The sequence below is a fragment of the Triturus cristatus genome, chromosome 4_2 (genome assembly GCF_964204655.1).
Source record: "Triturus cristatus chromosome 4_2, aTriCri1.1, whole genome shotgun sequence".
Taxonomy (NCBI): domain Eukaryota; kingdom Metazoa; phylum Chordata; class Amphibia; order Caudata; family Salamandridae; genus Triturus; species Triturus cristatus.
The window spans coordinates 335,438,289-335,454,246 of record NC_140586.1 but is presented as its reverse complement, the minus strand read 5'-3'; the positions used below and the strand labels follow the sequence as shown (position 1 = coordinate 335,454,246).

General features: G+C 43.4%; 1 protein-coding gene across 5 annotated transcripts in view; it reads left to right on the top strand.

Annotated features, from left to right (window-relative positions):
* Positions 1–15,958, top strand: part of SMG7 (SMG7 nonsense mediated mRNA decay factor) — a 596,979-nt gene that overhangs the window by 486,390 nt on the left and 94,631 nt on the right. For 2 of the 5 annotated variants that reach the window (XM_085601725.1, XM_085601724.1), the window contains 2 exons: positions 3,864–4,013; positions 12,029–12,100. The exons of 2 other annotated variants lie outside the window; for them this stretch is intronic. In XM_085601725.1, the coding sequence (XP_085457851.1) occupies positions 3,864–4,013; positions 12,029–12,100 (222 nt within the window). The remainder of the gene's footprint in view (positions 1–3,863; positions 4,014–12,028; positions 12,101–15,958) is intronic. One more of the 5 variants, XM_085601726.1, reaches the window with a different exon arrangement.

The window sequence follows — 15,958 nt, the reverse complement described above, 5'->3', positions numbered from 1 at the left end:
GTCCCTCCTTCATACCCCAGCATTCCATTACGTAATAACTACAGATGGAGTTCTAAAATGCTTTGCTGTGCTTCTTCAGGAGCTTTCATGGAGGGAATTGTGGCCATAGACAACATTTCATATCCATATGCTAGAATCGCAGCCATCTGCACCTTGCTTCCGTCCTTCTGAAAATACATTGCTCAACTGTGCTAATAAAAATGGAAAACCACATTCATGTTTAATGTAAATGAGCAAGGAGGGGGCCCGCACCTTTGGGCTTCGGCAGTACAGCGTGGGATATCCTCAAAAGCATAACACTTCCCAGGCACCAGCAATAAGTCAGTGCCACACTCACCAGTTCGACAGGAGAATGCCATGAACGCGTGCTAAACTAACACACTACAGAAAATATTCCATCTATGGGGAAAACTCAATCCATCTCTTTTCCGGCAGGCACTTTCAACCCCGAAAGAGGTTTGCCTTGACCTGGAGCAGAACTTTACTTTTATTTTCCTACTGTTTCCACTTGTTCATCTCGATTTTGGCTTTTATTCTCCGGAGACCTGTTTATATCATCCTAATTGTCCCACATGGCGCAAACAGCACCGGTATTCAGATCTCCTATAGCTCCCTTTCACCGCTCCCATTCTTCTTGGCAAGAGTTCACATCTTATGTCGTACCACACCAGTCAAATTTTGCACCAAAATCCATTCTGCCCCCAGTTTCACTGCCTGGCTCCTGAGCACAATAATTCTGCCAGCCTGAATATCCTGGATGATTGCAGAAAAATGCTTGCTCAAGTGAGTGCAGTCATCCAACAGAATTGATGAAGCCAAGTGAAAGTGTGTGTTCCTTCTGTGAATCAAAAGGCCTACATCTGCTTCATCTGTAGCTTTTAGTAGCACTAACAATAATTACTATGACAAAATGAACCCCCTCATTTAGTTAATGTGTAATTGAAGTGCTGTAAGTTTTACAGCTTTGATTCCATCTAGATGGCATTCAGGTGATCCACACTTTAGTCACTAGTGTAGAATGTTAGCATTTTAGTTGTTCATAAGAAAACAGTGGGAAGCCCTTTGGGGCTGCCCATATGCCTCTAGTGCATGGTTGTGTTCGCACCCCCCTCTGCCCCCTCCATTTCTATGTTTTAACTCATTTTCAGGGTGCTGGGACCATGTCCTTGAGTTCAGTAATGACTGCCACAAAATATTGTTCTTGTTGTGACCAGCCAATCTGAATTGACTAGTCCCCTTTAAATTGAGTATGTCTGGACATCTTAAGTACAGATATCCTTACCTTTTTTACCCCTTCATTCCTGACTAGATTCATTCTTTAAACTCATATTTCTCAAACGTCTGAACAGATTTACATCAAATCACAAATGGCACACTTTCGGAGTAAAGTTCGAACTTTGTCAAATTTGGTGTATTTCTTTTCAGCCTTTTTTTCTGTATCAAAGAGCAAAACTTTCCTAAGGTAATTAATCTTGGAAATCTTGCTTTTGGGACCCCCCTTTTCCTTGGCGCCTGCTCAACATATCAGTACAAAGCTTTCCTTGAAGGAACCGAGGTGGTTAAACATTTTTTTCAGAACGCTTCGTACAGTTGGGACAAAGAGTGACAGTTATTTGCGAAGTAAAAAGCACTCTGTCTATGGAAACTCGGACGCGCTTCTACTGTGTAATATATCTAGACAGAGACATTTGCTAAGAGCGAGCTAGTGTAGTGAAGATTATCTATATACGTACAATGCTAAGTTAGCACAACCGCGTTAGATGTTAGCCATCGTGCCGCTTTTGCTGCTTTTGCACACGACACTGTAGTTACATGTTATTAATTGAGAAATGCTTACTCGACTTTGCTTCACATGAGAACTGTCTGTTGTACACATCCCAAACAGTGAGCAGCGACCTTGGTCTGAACATCGTGTAAAGAAACAGTCTGGGTCGCTAGACGGTGCATGTTGTTGGGTTCATGTTGATCGGCCCACTATTTAGCCATAACACGCATGCAGCTGCAAATACCTGAAAGTCGGGTGCTTTTAATATTGCAGTGTTGCATGTTTTTCATTACATTCGGAAGAAGAGCTTTCCCAGGAGCAGAGTCTAGCTGATCCTGTGATGTGATCTCACTGAGCTGATCTTTACGGTATGGGGTTCCCCATTCAAGCCTAGAGACCTTTTATTAGTCTAATAATAAGAATATTAGTTTATTAGCGAAAGGAAGGTGGCTGATATCCACTGTCATTTTAGTATGATTACTCCTTTCATTTTCTATGGTATTGTAACTATGCTGATGGTTTTGATCTTAATCATTTGTCTGCTTATGTTAACCAAAGTACTGCATCTTAGGACACGAGGTTTATAAAATAAACTCTTTAAACTTAACGGTGTCTCTGTTTATTCTGTTGTGGACTGATATGAGAATAATTACGAACAGGTATTTCTGATTCCTGAGAATACCCTAAGTCGCTTGTTCTGGGTTGTCTATACATTGGGACCGCCGAGATAAACTCGGATAACGAATGGGACACTGATGCTGGTCGGATAAGGGGTTCTGGGTTGTGAGGTGAGTTTTTGGTACACCAAAATTCACTGAGGTCCTGGTTTCCTGTGCATAGTTCTGTGCATAAGCAGAATCCCTGCAACACTAGAGAGGAGGAGATGGAGAGCTATGGATATGGTTAGATGGATATGGGTAGATCAAGAGTTCAACCTATATTCCACAACTGCCACTTTCAGAAATGGTTGGACTGATTCCCAAGCATCTGTATAAAACCTATTGGGGGGTAGAAGGCATTTATGGTCTGGGTGATTATGTTAACTCCATTCTTGTTAATGTTCTTCCTGCTAAAATGTGGGTGCCTTTGCAATTCTATTCAAGCTTCCACTAATATCCGTGAATGTCCTATGATGGAGAAGCAAAGGTTATTTACTTGTCCTAGTTCTCCACCATTGGATGCTCCATTGAATTGAACCCGCACTCCGTTAGAGTAATATTTACTGAATTTATTATTAACTTTTCTTCCACAAGATGCGGAAAGTGCTTTAAACGCTCCAGCATGATCTGCCAGTCAACTGCTCAGATGTTCTCTTGTAGAACAGATGAGCCTGAGGGCTTAAAGGCACACACAGACTTTTCTCCCACTAAAGCTACTTTGCCTGTCTTATCACTTCATTTTACTTTATTTTGTAAAAAGGTTTAAGGACTACTGACTTAAATTGTAACCTTCTATAGTTAAGTGTGCCAGTAGCTCAGCAAAATAATAGTTTTCTGGCTTATGAAAGTGTTTAAGGATTGGGCAAAATATGCACTGTTCATGAATACAGTGAAGGATTTCCAAGATTAAGAACTTGGAGTAACTTTTCTTTCTTTTTTTTCTTTGCTCTCGTCCCAGCTCTCATTGCTGCAGCTCTTTCTCACTGACATCGATCCCTTATATACATTTCCCCAGCAGCTTCCATTGTTACTTATCTTGATCCTCTTTTGGGTTTTTTTTTGTCACTTTTTTTCTTCACTTCCTCTTTTTTGCTACATTGTATAGTCTTTGCATTTGTCATCCTCATTTTTTTCAATTTGCCAATTTTCACGGATGCCATATCCCAATCCTTCATTGCTCTTTCTTCCTGCTTTTCTTTGTTTTTCTACACTTGAATAGTTTTTTTTCTAGTTTTCTCCCTTTACACTTTAGTGCTGCTCTTCCTTTCCTTGCTTTTATTTCATTCCTGCTCCCATCCCTGCTCTTGCTCTGAGTGTGTGTTTTGTAGTTTCTATTCCTATCCTGGCTTCCCTTCCTTCCTCTGTTTCAGTACATGCCCAAATTGCTCTCTTATTTCTTTCCTGTTCCACTTTCTCACTTTGCTCCTTTCTGTCATTAGGACCCCAAGAGCTCCCCTCTGCTTCCTCCGGACCTGCTAAAGAGTCTGGCTGCCTTGGAGGAAGAGGAAGAGCGGGCTTTCTCCCATCCTTCTGATCTTTATCCAGCTTTGCTGGGGCCTCTCGCCTCTCTTCCTGGACGAAGCCTTTTTGTATGTATTCTATATATTACTGCTTCTCCTTGCTTTGACCCTGCCCTGTTTTTGTCTTTCTGGGTGACTGGGATGTGTCTAAGATGTGACTGTTTTGTTCTGTTTTTGATTTTCCCTTTCTCTTGACTGTCTAATAATCCCAGTCTGTTACATTTGTTGGAACTGTATGAATTAATGGACAGGGACACACTAATCCTTTTCAAGCCATCTATTTGTGCATTTGAAAGAATAGTTTGAGACTTCCTGGTTACTGATTCGGTCTTATATTGTAGAGAGCATATAGAGGCCTGCCTGATAATAAAGATGGTGTTCAATATTCTTACAGTAGTAGTAGAATTCATATAACTGTCAGTCTAGAAAAAATAACTGTTTTTTAAAAATGTTCTTGGGAATTGCAAAGGTTACTTAATCACTAAGATGATTCCTGCTGTTGATGTAACTCTGCGCTATCTTAGATGCGGTTGATCATCTCACTCGCATCCACGCTCTGAATTTTCAAATTAAATTCAATTTGTGTCTTTAATGGATTATTCCTTTAACTATCCAAATGAAACTAGTTAATTTACAGCGGTACCTTGAGATCCCAGAAGAACCCTTTCACCTTCTGAGTCCTTCAGGGTTCCATCCTCCTCTCCATCAAGATTCACCAATTCACCAATCTCACAACTCTACTTTGAAATCTCTCCTTTGCAGACATTCTCCTCAACTCCTCAAACACTGCCTTCACCCCATCCAGACCATGATGCCGTGCACGTATCTGAACCTTAACCGCACCAAAACGAAGTTTGTATTATGTGCTGCTGGAGATGCACATGCATTGCTTTCTCCTGTAATTTGTATTGGGCACAAACTTCTGCAAGTTGTTTTTCTTCAAGAATAACAAGAGGAATGACGTGGCAGAGAAGTAAACATTTGTTGGGGCAGTCACCCAGTGGGGCATTGCCAACTCAGTGAGAGTCAAGCATTTACCCCGAGGCATTTCACAAAAGAGGGCTAGAATTTGAGGCAGAGTTGGTAGTAATGTCTTGAGGGCGATACACTTCTAGCATACTTCGCCATCATACACAGCTTAGTGTCTGAGCTCAAGCCAAAATTGCAGCAGCACCTCATTAACGTAACTTTCAGTGGGGAGCAACAAACCCTCCAGTGGGTAGTATGCTTGAGAAAATCAAAAAGGATACAGATACTGCTAAGGCCAAGGGTGCTTTGTACATACCTGTTGTGTCTTTCAAAAGCATCAGATGAGACTGTGCCAATGATGCGACCTTTCTCCAAAGACCGGAATACTGCCAACACTAGTCTTTTCAGGAAGGCCTTACCACCAGACCCTTTGGCAGAGGTGGCTTTTGTGTAAATTGCAGATGCAAGATCCTGAAGGGACACCCCTACTCCAAACAAACTCGATCCCCATTCCCCACCGATCATTCTACACCTATTAGCGGGCGAAAAAGGTTATTCCTCCTACAATGGGAAAAGTAAACCTTAGCCAAATGGGTCCTCTTATTGGTACATCAGGGGTACTTCCTAACACTCCACACCACCAAACAAACATTCTACCTCATTGCCACACAGTGAGTGAAGAATACAGACTATTGGAGATGCTGGTACCCCTCACCAGTGGTGTCATCAAGCCATTGTTCCCTCACCAGTGGGGCCAAGAAGTATAATTCTGTACTTTCCCATTCCCAAAAAGGGTGAAACTCTGGCCTATCCTAGATCTCCAACTTTTGAACCGATAAATCCTGTCCGCACTCTTCAAAATGACCCCTTGCTGGATGTCAGTCGCTGCTCTGCACATGAGATCACAAGGTGACCCTAGACTTCAAGGACACCTGCTACCACATCCCCATCCATCTGGTGCCTCTACCCTGCCTTCACTTTGTGGTAAATGGATAATACCCCCGGTTTAAGTTTCTCCCATTCAACGTCACAACAGCGGCGACATATGCATCCACTGCAGGAGTGCCTAGCGAGGCAGTGGTCACAAGCGGAGGGTCAATGAGAGTTGTAGTGTTGGTAAAGCCTGGGACTCAACACACACTCCTGTGGTGGAATAATAACTTTGTATTGCTGGACTGTCCTTTTTTGACCCACTACTGCATGTGACCTTTACCACTGCCACTTCACTCGTGGGGTGAACATCTCAACCACAAGATTGTACAGGGTACCTGGACGCTACACCAACAGTGTTTTCACATCAATTACCCCAGACGTATAGCAGTGAGGTTGGTTCTCAACACATTTTATAGGGTCATCCAACGCAACAAAGTCCTCATAAAAACTGACATGACTGCAATGTACTATGTCCAAAAGCAGTGGTGGACTTGCCCCAGCTGTCAGCTCTATCCCCAAATATCTGGCATTTGGCTATTCGGAATCTCGTTTAGCTCCTAGCAGAGCATCTGCCATGGTTGGACGACTTTGCGTACCCGTTAAGCAGTATGTATCACACTAGTCCATGAATGAGGGATGACTTCTCAAGTGTTTAAGTGGTACTTTTGACTATGGGGTTCCCCCCACAAATAATCTGTTTAACACCTCTCAAAATGCCACAACTTTGCCTCCATGTACCCACATTGACAGTCCGGGTGCAATATACTATGAATGAACTAGTCAGGGATCTTTGTTTACGCTTTTTCTCAACTCCCCCTCAATCCATAGTGTGGAAAATTAATTGTCTGACCCTTATTCTAGTCACTTTCAACTTGGGGAAGACAGCCATGTCATTCAATGTTTCTAGGGATGTTGGACCATCCACACAAAAAGCTGCCACTTAGACCAGACCTCCTTTTACAGCATTTGGGGCAGCTCAGACATCCAAACCTCAGGGAAATTAATCTAGTCATCTGGCACCTGAGGTTGTAGATGAGTGTATGAAAATCCTTCATGAGCCGCTAATCTCACCATGCACACCTGTTATGCAGCCAATTGGAAAAGGGTTGTTCATTACTGCTTAGAAACACACTAAGACCCACTTGAAGCTTAATTTCAGGATATCCTCTGCTATTTGCTGCATCTTCAGAAATCAGTATTAGTATACAGTTAAATGTCTTACTTTACTTGCAGTAGGAATTTACAAGCAAAACAGTGAGAACATGTGACCCTGATTAGACTTCCGGTTAAGCCTCCATGGAGGGCCTCAAAAGTAATTCCTCCAAAAACTTCCTCATGGCTAGCCCGAAACCTCAGTGTAGTATTAGGAAGACTTGTAATGCCCCTATTTAAACCGCTACACTCTTGTGAGGTACAATTCTGGTCTTGGAACATGGCCTTCGTTGTTTCTGTTTCCTCAATAAGAAGAGGTAATGAGTTGCAGGCATTAACACAGGAGGAACCCTTAATCCATATCCGAAAGGATAGGGTGGTTTTACGAGCAAACAAACTTGACGGCAACAGGGCCTTAATGTGTTTCATAAATACGACTAAATCCATCCACAAAACTAAGCATCTATTAGTTGCTTTTGCAAGCCTCACATTTCTAACAACCGTGACGTAGCCAGATGTATAGTCTGGTGCATTCAGACATGGTATCGTAAAACTAAGGACGCACTACATGCAGTGTCAAGGACACATTGCACTTGTAAGAAGGGGGCTACTATGGCCATCTTGGGTACCATCTCAGTAGCAAACATTTGCAAAGCTGCTACATGGTTAACACAACTTATCTTGTGGATGTTCAAGCTCATCAACAGGCTCTGGTTGACCAAATTGTTTTAAGACCCTTGTTTCAGACATCATCTGCTCGCTACGCACTGCTTTATAGTCTATGCAAATCATGTACATCTACAACAGTACATGCTGCAATCGGAAAAAAGCTACACTGGAACCATCGGTCTGTGGCTTGCAGTGTAGTAGCATCATATGCCGCCTCCTGCCTTCCCAAAAGCGTGCAGTGATTTTAGGCTTTTATCACATTTATTGTAAATACTCACAATGCCAGTGCATATACCTGTACTTCACTGCAATAACGAAACTCACCTGCTGGGGGGAAAATAATCTGAGGTGGAGTTGTTATCCTGATGCATTTTGGGTTATGGGAGGAGTCAAATGATACCTTGAGACCGACGACTTAGTTGTAGAAAAAAACAACTTGCGAACATCTGCACTCAAAGCTAGAGTGCGGGAGTATGCATAGCATGTGAATCTTCAGCTACTAGGGACTACAAACGGATGGTTACGGGTTAAGTAATATTTACCTTCTCCTATTCACCAAAACAAGAAACAACTAACATTTCAAGAACATGAAGCAGAGCATAGTTAATCCATAACTTTCACCTAGTTCCAAGTCACTTGTCACAACCTTATCCGCAGGGAACATATTGCCATGAAAGCCAGATGGCCTGGTACCACCTCTCTCTACTGAATGAAGTGAATACATTTTTCCAAGAAAGCAACTGCAGAACTGCTGTTTATGCTACTTAACTCTCATGTGGGTGGTAGTAATGCCCTGCTGCAAGGCCTCCCAGACACCAAGCGGGCTAATTTTAATGGCATCCTACACACAGCATCTGAATATCGAGCACACCCTTATTGAGTTAATAAAGTATTATAACAAACAATTGGATGGTAGAAGTGCTTAAATTATTTATCCCAGTCCATCAGTTTTTGCCCATTATGCCAGTCTAGACGCTCTAACACCCCTTCCTCTTAAGTCAGGTAGTCGAAGAAGCACAAGAAAAAAAAGTTAAAGCTGTCAGCAAGTTCTCTGTTCAAACGTTGTACTTTTAGGCCCTGTTCCCACACTTCTGTGGAGCCAGCATCAGGGCCCGCTCATCAATACCCTGAGTTCCCTGGAGCAATACCCACTCAATTAAGAATTTTGACACCATGCATGCCAGCTTTAGACCACTGACTCTCTCTGACGCGCCTTCGTTCCCCCACAGACCAATGAGGTGCTTCGGCTGAATTAACATTGGTGGGTCTGCCCCAGCACCAGCTGGGCTCTCTGGTTCCAACCCCAGATGCAGAACCATGCCGCCACAGATGCCTTTTTCCACCCTGGCCCCCTTCCTCGCAGCACCACTTGTGCTGCTCAACAACGAGCCTATCATCATCACCGACTCTGATCTGGCGCCCTTCAACATCCTTGTTGGGGAGTGCCCAGGTCCTCCCACCGCTTGATAGTACTTTCCTCCTTGATGGGGGAGATGCGTAGGAAGGGTTTGGTGCTGTGGAGGAAGGGTTTGGTGCTGTGGAGGAGTTCCCTGATCCTGCTGAAAACTGGTACGAGGAGTTGGGTGATGCTAGTGGTTTGGACACTTCCCAGACTCTGGCTTGCTTTCCCCTCTGTGCTCAGTCTTGGAGGAAGGCGCATCCTTCGCCACCGCAATGCGCAGGGCAATGTAGGTCCTGGGCCTGCAGCTGCTAGCAGTCGAGTTCAAGACCAACATCTTGACTGAGGTGCTTTACCCAGGAGTGGTTTCAACTGAGCCCTTGCTCCCCTTCAGTGAAGCCCTTACCGACGTCCTCCGACGTTCACAAATTAAATGAGCATTGTCAAAGTCAAAAGGTCAGCAGGCAAAGCCAAAACTATTATCTGTGCAAGTGCTTGTTCACATTTTGAGGATCGCAGTGTTGAAATGTTCAGAGCGTTTGCCATACAGCTCCCATTACACACTTTGCCCTGACAGCTCTCCGGATCCTATCTCTTCACATCGGGCTTCTTCAACTTACTTTTGTACATCTCAATCCTGCCTGTGTACAGGACGTTATCGACATGTAGTTTTACTAGTTTGGGAATCACCTCGCTCTACTGCCTCAGATATAAGATGTAATCGGAGTGGCAACACTTTCTAGATTTTTGTGTGGTGAAGAAGGGTTTTCCTCTGGTGCTGTTACTTCATCTGCAGATATTTGTGTAATTGCTTTGTTCGCCTAGAGGGTATCTGGGCGACTGAATCCTATCTTGCTTTGCACTTCATTGTGTGCAAATTGCTTTCTTGTCCTTGATTCGTATTGTTCTTTTGCTTTAGTTGTAGTCTTTTTGCTTTACTTCCACACTGCTACCCTTTCTTAGAAAATCACTCCAGCTGTGTCCACTTCAGGGCTGCCTGTGTTTGCTTCCTGAAACACAACCTTTCTTAGGTTCCTTTTGTGCAGATATCCTCTTAGTTTATTGGGGTTTTCCCAAGGACTTATTCTGCCCTTTAACTTCAAATTTCCTCCCAAATGTTAATAGCATTTTTTTCTCCATTGGGGATTTTAATATTTTAAACATATGTGACCCTCCCAGTCGGTGCTCAAATGTGCCACTGTTGCATATCTGATGAAAGGACGTTTCGGCTTCCGTAGCGCTCGTAACTAGCACTGCGATGTTAGGCGATGGTAGTAACAGTCCCTTGATGATTGACTTGCAGACTATTGCTGATTGTAATGTATCAGGCCTTCAGATATTGTAATGCCCACTTTCAGTATGTATGTGAGATTTATTGAAAACGTTTGGCACGTGTATGCTCATCATTGTGAAGCTTCCCTGTTTTTTTCCCTGAAAAACTTACTATTGTGAAGCTCTGCAATTAAACATGTTTTCACTGTATTAAGGTTCCTTTAACAAGAAAACTTCGACATTCATAATCCAAACTATGCCTTTTATGATCTACTCAGGTTATTTTTGTGACCAGCTTTAATTCAGCATCTTTGTGTTATTAGATTTCTTATTTTCATTCATTTGTACAGTTTGCGTTAATGTATGATGGACCATTGCCAAGTGTTATGGTGCAAACCAAACAGTCATTAATACGTGATCTATAGCTTCATTTTCAATTACTTGTCAAACATTTATACTACTCCCGGACATGTGTTCAAAATCAGTTTTGCTATGCTAATAAGCACAGCCTACATAACAGCCCTTGTTAAATCAGTGTCTCCGTAATGTACAAAAGCAGTTTTTGGGAGAAAACAGACCAGGTCTACTTTTAAGTGCATTCTTTCCTACAAGTGGGTAAAGAATGCATGAGACCTGTAACTTGAACTGTCACTTTATAAGACTTAGTTAGGGTTTTACGAATGCAAAAAGTCTCTTTTGCTTAATAGCACAATGCAAGTCATTTGAACTCTTGGGATCTCCGAATAACAATGTCAGCCTTACCGAGTCGGCCATGTGGTATGCCTTCATCATTTATAGGTTATATGGGTGTTGTATTGAAGGGCAGTTCTAGGAGGAAGAGGCAGAGTAAACCACGTCTTGGTGAGTGCAGAGGGCAGTTTAGACAGCCAAGCAATTTGGCTATCCCTTTAGCAGAGTGGCTTATGCACCTTGCTGTTGTCCTACATTTGTTATGCTGCATTGTCACACATATATTCAGTTTGCTACAAGGCTATTCGGCAGGCAATGCTACAGCATGTTATTCGAAGTAGGTTTATCACTTAGATTGCTGTTTTGACTGTTAATTACAAAGTGAACATTTATTTGGATATCTCACATTGTATTGGTATGTGCTTTTTAATCAGTTTAATAGTGGAGTGTGGCAAAATAGGTTGTTTTGTGTGCTGCAAAAGCCTTCCTTGACCGGATTCCCAAAGTTTTGCTCTGGGCTTGGAAATACTGTTCTATAAGTGGCAAAAAAAAAATCATTGAGGAATTGTATCAGACTTGAGTCAATCGTACGCTTACATTGGTTGTCCTCCCACCCCACTGCAAAATTGCATCTTTAAAAGACCATTTACTTTAACACCTAGTTCCCTTTTGTTGCTATACTGGTTTCATTAATTTGACTGCCAAATTGCATAACCTTTTCTTTCCTTCAATGGTCTATTGCCATTATTTGTTAGGTGTTTTTTCATATAGTTCTAACATGTCACTTTGGCCTGTGACGCTACATTGTTATTTTCACATGGTGGACTACTTGTGCTAGATTTCTGTTTTGTAAAGTGTTTCTGAGACAACAGAGTTTCACTTGGCTCCCACCTGTGGCTTAGTCTTTAAGACTGACTAAAATGCACAGGCGTCTAATCACCATAGACTTATAAGCACCCCTAGTAACTGTGTCCCCTTTCCTTTCTGCTCCATGGAAAAGTCGCTGCTGGAGAAACCTTCGGAACTGATCCAACCTTCTTTCCTGTCTCTCACAGGCTTCTCGCTTAACCAGGTACAAACATTCATACACAGCTCTTGGGATCTGTGGCACATCTAACTTTACCCTTAAATATGGTTTGTTCTTTGGGAAGGGGGTTAGTGTGTGCTTTCAAAGAATGTGTTCTTTACTCTTACTTTGAATGGTTTTGGGAAGGTGGCATTGTAATTATGGCCTTCGACCAGCAGCTCCCTTGTATGACTAAGGACTCGCAGGCACACAAGATCATGCAGTATGCTGTCTTCAGCAAGTCACATTTCTTGGGTGTCATCTACGTAAGTGTCAAAACAGACAGTTCATCTATATGTTTAGAGAAATTCCACTTTGCAGGAATGCTGAAATATGACCAAAGAGATTATTTAGATAAACACATTTTGTATGCGACCTATTCTTTTCTTCTACTTACAAAAAAAAGTAAATGAAACACCTAAAAAAAAAAACATGAATGCACATATTCTGGGGTTGAATTTGTTGCCTTTCAAATGCACATAGTTAAGAGTCCGCAGCAAAGGGATTTAAAGCCATAGAACTATAGCATTGTGGATGGATGAAACTATTTTGCAGAATTTGAATTTGGCGAAATCTGCTTTTTTTAAAATATGTGGAGTGATTGATATTGGGCTAAATCTACCCAGATTTGCTCAACAGTTGAACCTGAGAAAGGGGCAGATTTTGCGGAATTGGACTATTCCATGAACCACCCTCAATTCGGGACAGTTCTCAAGAATTGTGTGGTGCTCACTGGCCCTAATTTTTTTTGGGGGGGGAGGGGAGGCAGTGAGCACCACAGGAACTACCTGAAATTGCCCAAGCGGGTTAGTTCTCAGGCCTTTTTTCTACAACAGTAGGCAGAATTACATAGAATAGGATTTAACTGGAATTTGCTTCCCCATGCCATGGATTTAAGTATTTTGCCCACAAACTAAATATTGATGTAAGCCAGCTAAGGTTTTCAGGCCATCAGATCTCCTAGGCTTGCAACTTTTATATTCTTGTAATTTAATATCCTATTTTGTCACTACAATTGTCTGCATATAGTTATCTTTAAATCTGTGCATTGTCTAAGGTCTCTTTTAATTACACGCAACCATTACATGTCCAAAAATTCACCAAATGCGTTAAAAAAAAATATCATTTTATTGAAAATACCAACGGCATTGCAGTAGAGAAACACAATACACTAAACCTCTACAATACACATATAGCAAACTTCAATTTCACATTGCAAGACATTATCATAACTTGGACTTAAGAAGATAGGTCCAACTCATCTGTTTGTATCGTGGGTGCTTCACATATGTCTTCTCGACAGGCTTTCCAGGCGCCCCAAATTGAGGACCATATTTTGGGACATCCCCGGGCAGTGTATACAGTCTTTTCCCTGAACATGCACCAGTCAATATTTTGTTTCCATTTTGACAATGTAGGTGGTTTGGCAGACCCCCAGTTTTGTGCAATGTCCCTTTTTGCCGCTGAAAGACCCAAGGTCACCCAGGTTTTTTCGGAGGTGGTAAGGTCTGTGGGCTCCCATATGTTGAGGAGGCAACGTTTAGCCTCGGGGCGTACATTTTTGTTGAGGACCGCTCTAAAGGTCCGATGTATCTTTTGCCAAAACCTTTGGACATGATTGCATTCCCAAAGGATGTGCATATACGTGCCTGTCAGTCCGCACCCTCTACCACACCGGGGGGGACCCTACCGCCTCCAGCCACTCATCTATTTCTAGGCCATCTGCCTCCCAGTGTTCCCTAAGTTTCTCTAGGGGGTCAGAGGTGTTGTGCAGTAGTTTCTTATAGGTAAGGGAGACTGCTTTCTCAGGCAAGTATCCATCCAGTAGCCTATCCTCTAGTGGGGAGGAGTCGGGGAGTGAGGTGCCCTTTGGTATGGCTGCGTAAAGAGCATGGCGGATCTGCGTGTATCGGAAGAATTCAGTGTCTGCCATTTCATATTGTCGCTGAAACGCTGAAAACGGTACTACCTCTCCCTTGGACCAGAGATCACCTACGCGTGATATGTCAATTAGGTCCCATTTATCAAAACCTTTGGAAGACCTCAGCCGACCCAGTTGTTACGAGTCCCATAGAGGGGTGGCAAGAGTTAGCCTATCCCTCCCACCCAAACGTTTCTGGACGTCATGCCACATCCTTACCTCATGATTGGTTGGGCCAGTGAGCGGTAATTTGGTCTTGGGGGAGTACAATGCTACATTGAAGTTCCCACCCGGCAGGAGCCATCTATCCATGGCGTATCCCGGATCTTTGGGGTTGCAGTATGTGGCCTGATTAATGGCTGCAAGTTGGGCAGCCCAGTAGTATTTCTTAATATATGGAAGGCTTATGCCACAGTCATACCAGTTGAGTACTAATTTCTTATGCGCTATGCAAGGTCTCCTGTTCCAGATCAGCTCCCGTTGCAAACCCTCTATTTCCCTAAAATAACTGGCTGGCACGAGATCAGGAGCATTTTGCAATGTGTACAGAAAACGGGGTAGAGACATCATTTTACATAAAGCTGCCCATCCAAGGAGAGAGGGGCAGCGCCCCCCAAGCGGCAACGTCCCGCTGCAGTCTCTGTAGAGGTGGGCGCAGGTTTCTAGCATAGTGCAGTTTAGGGTCAGCAGTAACAAAGATACCCAGATAACAAATTCACTGTCTGCGGTCTGTATGGGGCAATCGTCAAATGATCGGGAGGGGGCTCCTTTAAGCACATACATTATTGATTTATCCCAATTAATCGAGAAACCGGAGTGTCGCCTGGATACTGTGAAAATATATAGGACACTCCTGAGCGACCTACGGGGGCAGGCCAAAAAAAAGTATATCATCTGCATGTAGCGAGATGCGATCCTCCCAATCCATTGACCATTTCAGTCCTCGGATAACTGGGTCTTGCCGGATCCAGGCCGCCAGAGGTTCGAGGGAGAGAACAAATAATGGTGACAGCGGACACCCTTGTCGGGTACTGCGGCTCAGTTCGAAGGCCCCAGAGCGTTTATTGTTATTACTACTTGTGCCTGTGGTGTCACATACAGCAGCCTAATCCAGGACACAAAAGCAGGCCCGAAGCCCAGTTTCTCAAGCACCGCCATAAGATAGGGCCATTCTACGGTATCAAAGGATATCGAAGCATCTAGGGACCGTATGATGGCGTCTTTTTGGATCGTGGCAGCCCTACCCAAGACCCCTTATACTCGCTGCAAATTGAGGGCTGTATTTCGCTGAGGCATGAAGCCTGATTGATCAGCATGCACCAAGCTATTTATGACCTTAACAAGTCTAGTTGCCAGTAACTTGACGAGGATTTTGGGTTCCGCGTTTAGAAGAGAGATTGGTCTGTACGCGGAGCACAGATCCCTAGGTTTGCCTTCTTTATGGATAACTACCAGAGAGGCCAGATGTTGATCTGGCAGGAGTGTGCCCACCTCTCTACATTGCCTTCTAGTGCGGGGAGAGCAGGTCCGGGCATAGCTTATATAATTCGATGGGGAGCCCATTGGGACCCATGGCCTTCCCTGGTTTAAGACTCCGAATGGCTTGCACTATCTCTTCAGTCGTTCTATTACTGTCTAGGTACAACTTGTCGTCAGGGGATAGCGCAGGTAGTCTGATATCTCGCAGGAGGGCTCTAGAGTCCTCCTCCTCCAGGGGCGATATGGATTTGTATATTGTACTGAAGTGTTCTGCAAACGCTTCTGTTATTGCCATGGGGTCACTAATCGTGTTACCGCCCTCGATAGTCAATTCGGGGACTAGTCTATTGGCTCTCTTTCTTGTCAAGCCAGGCAATCAATTTGCCTGCCTTATCCGCCCAGTCGTAGATTCTACCATCTCTTTCTGCGCCCCATTCCCTGGCTTTATCTGTTGCTATGTGCTT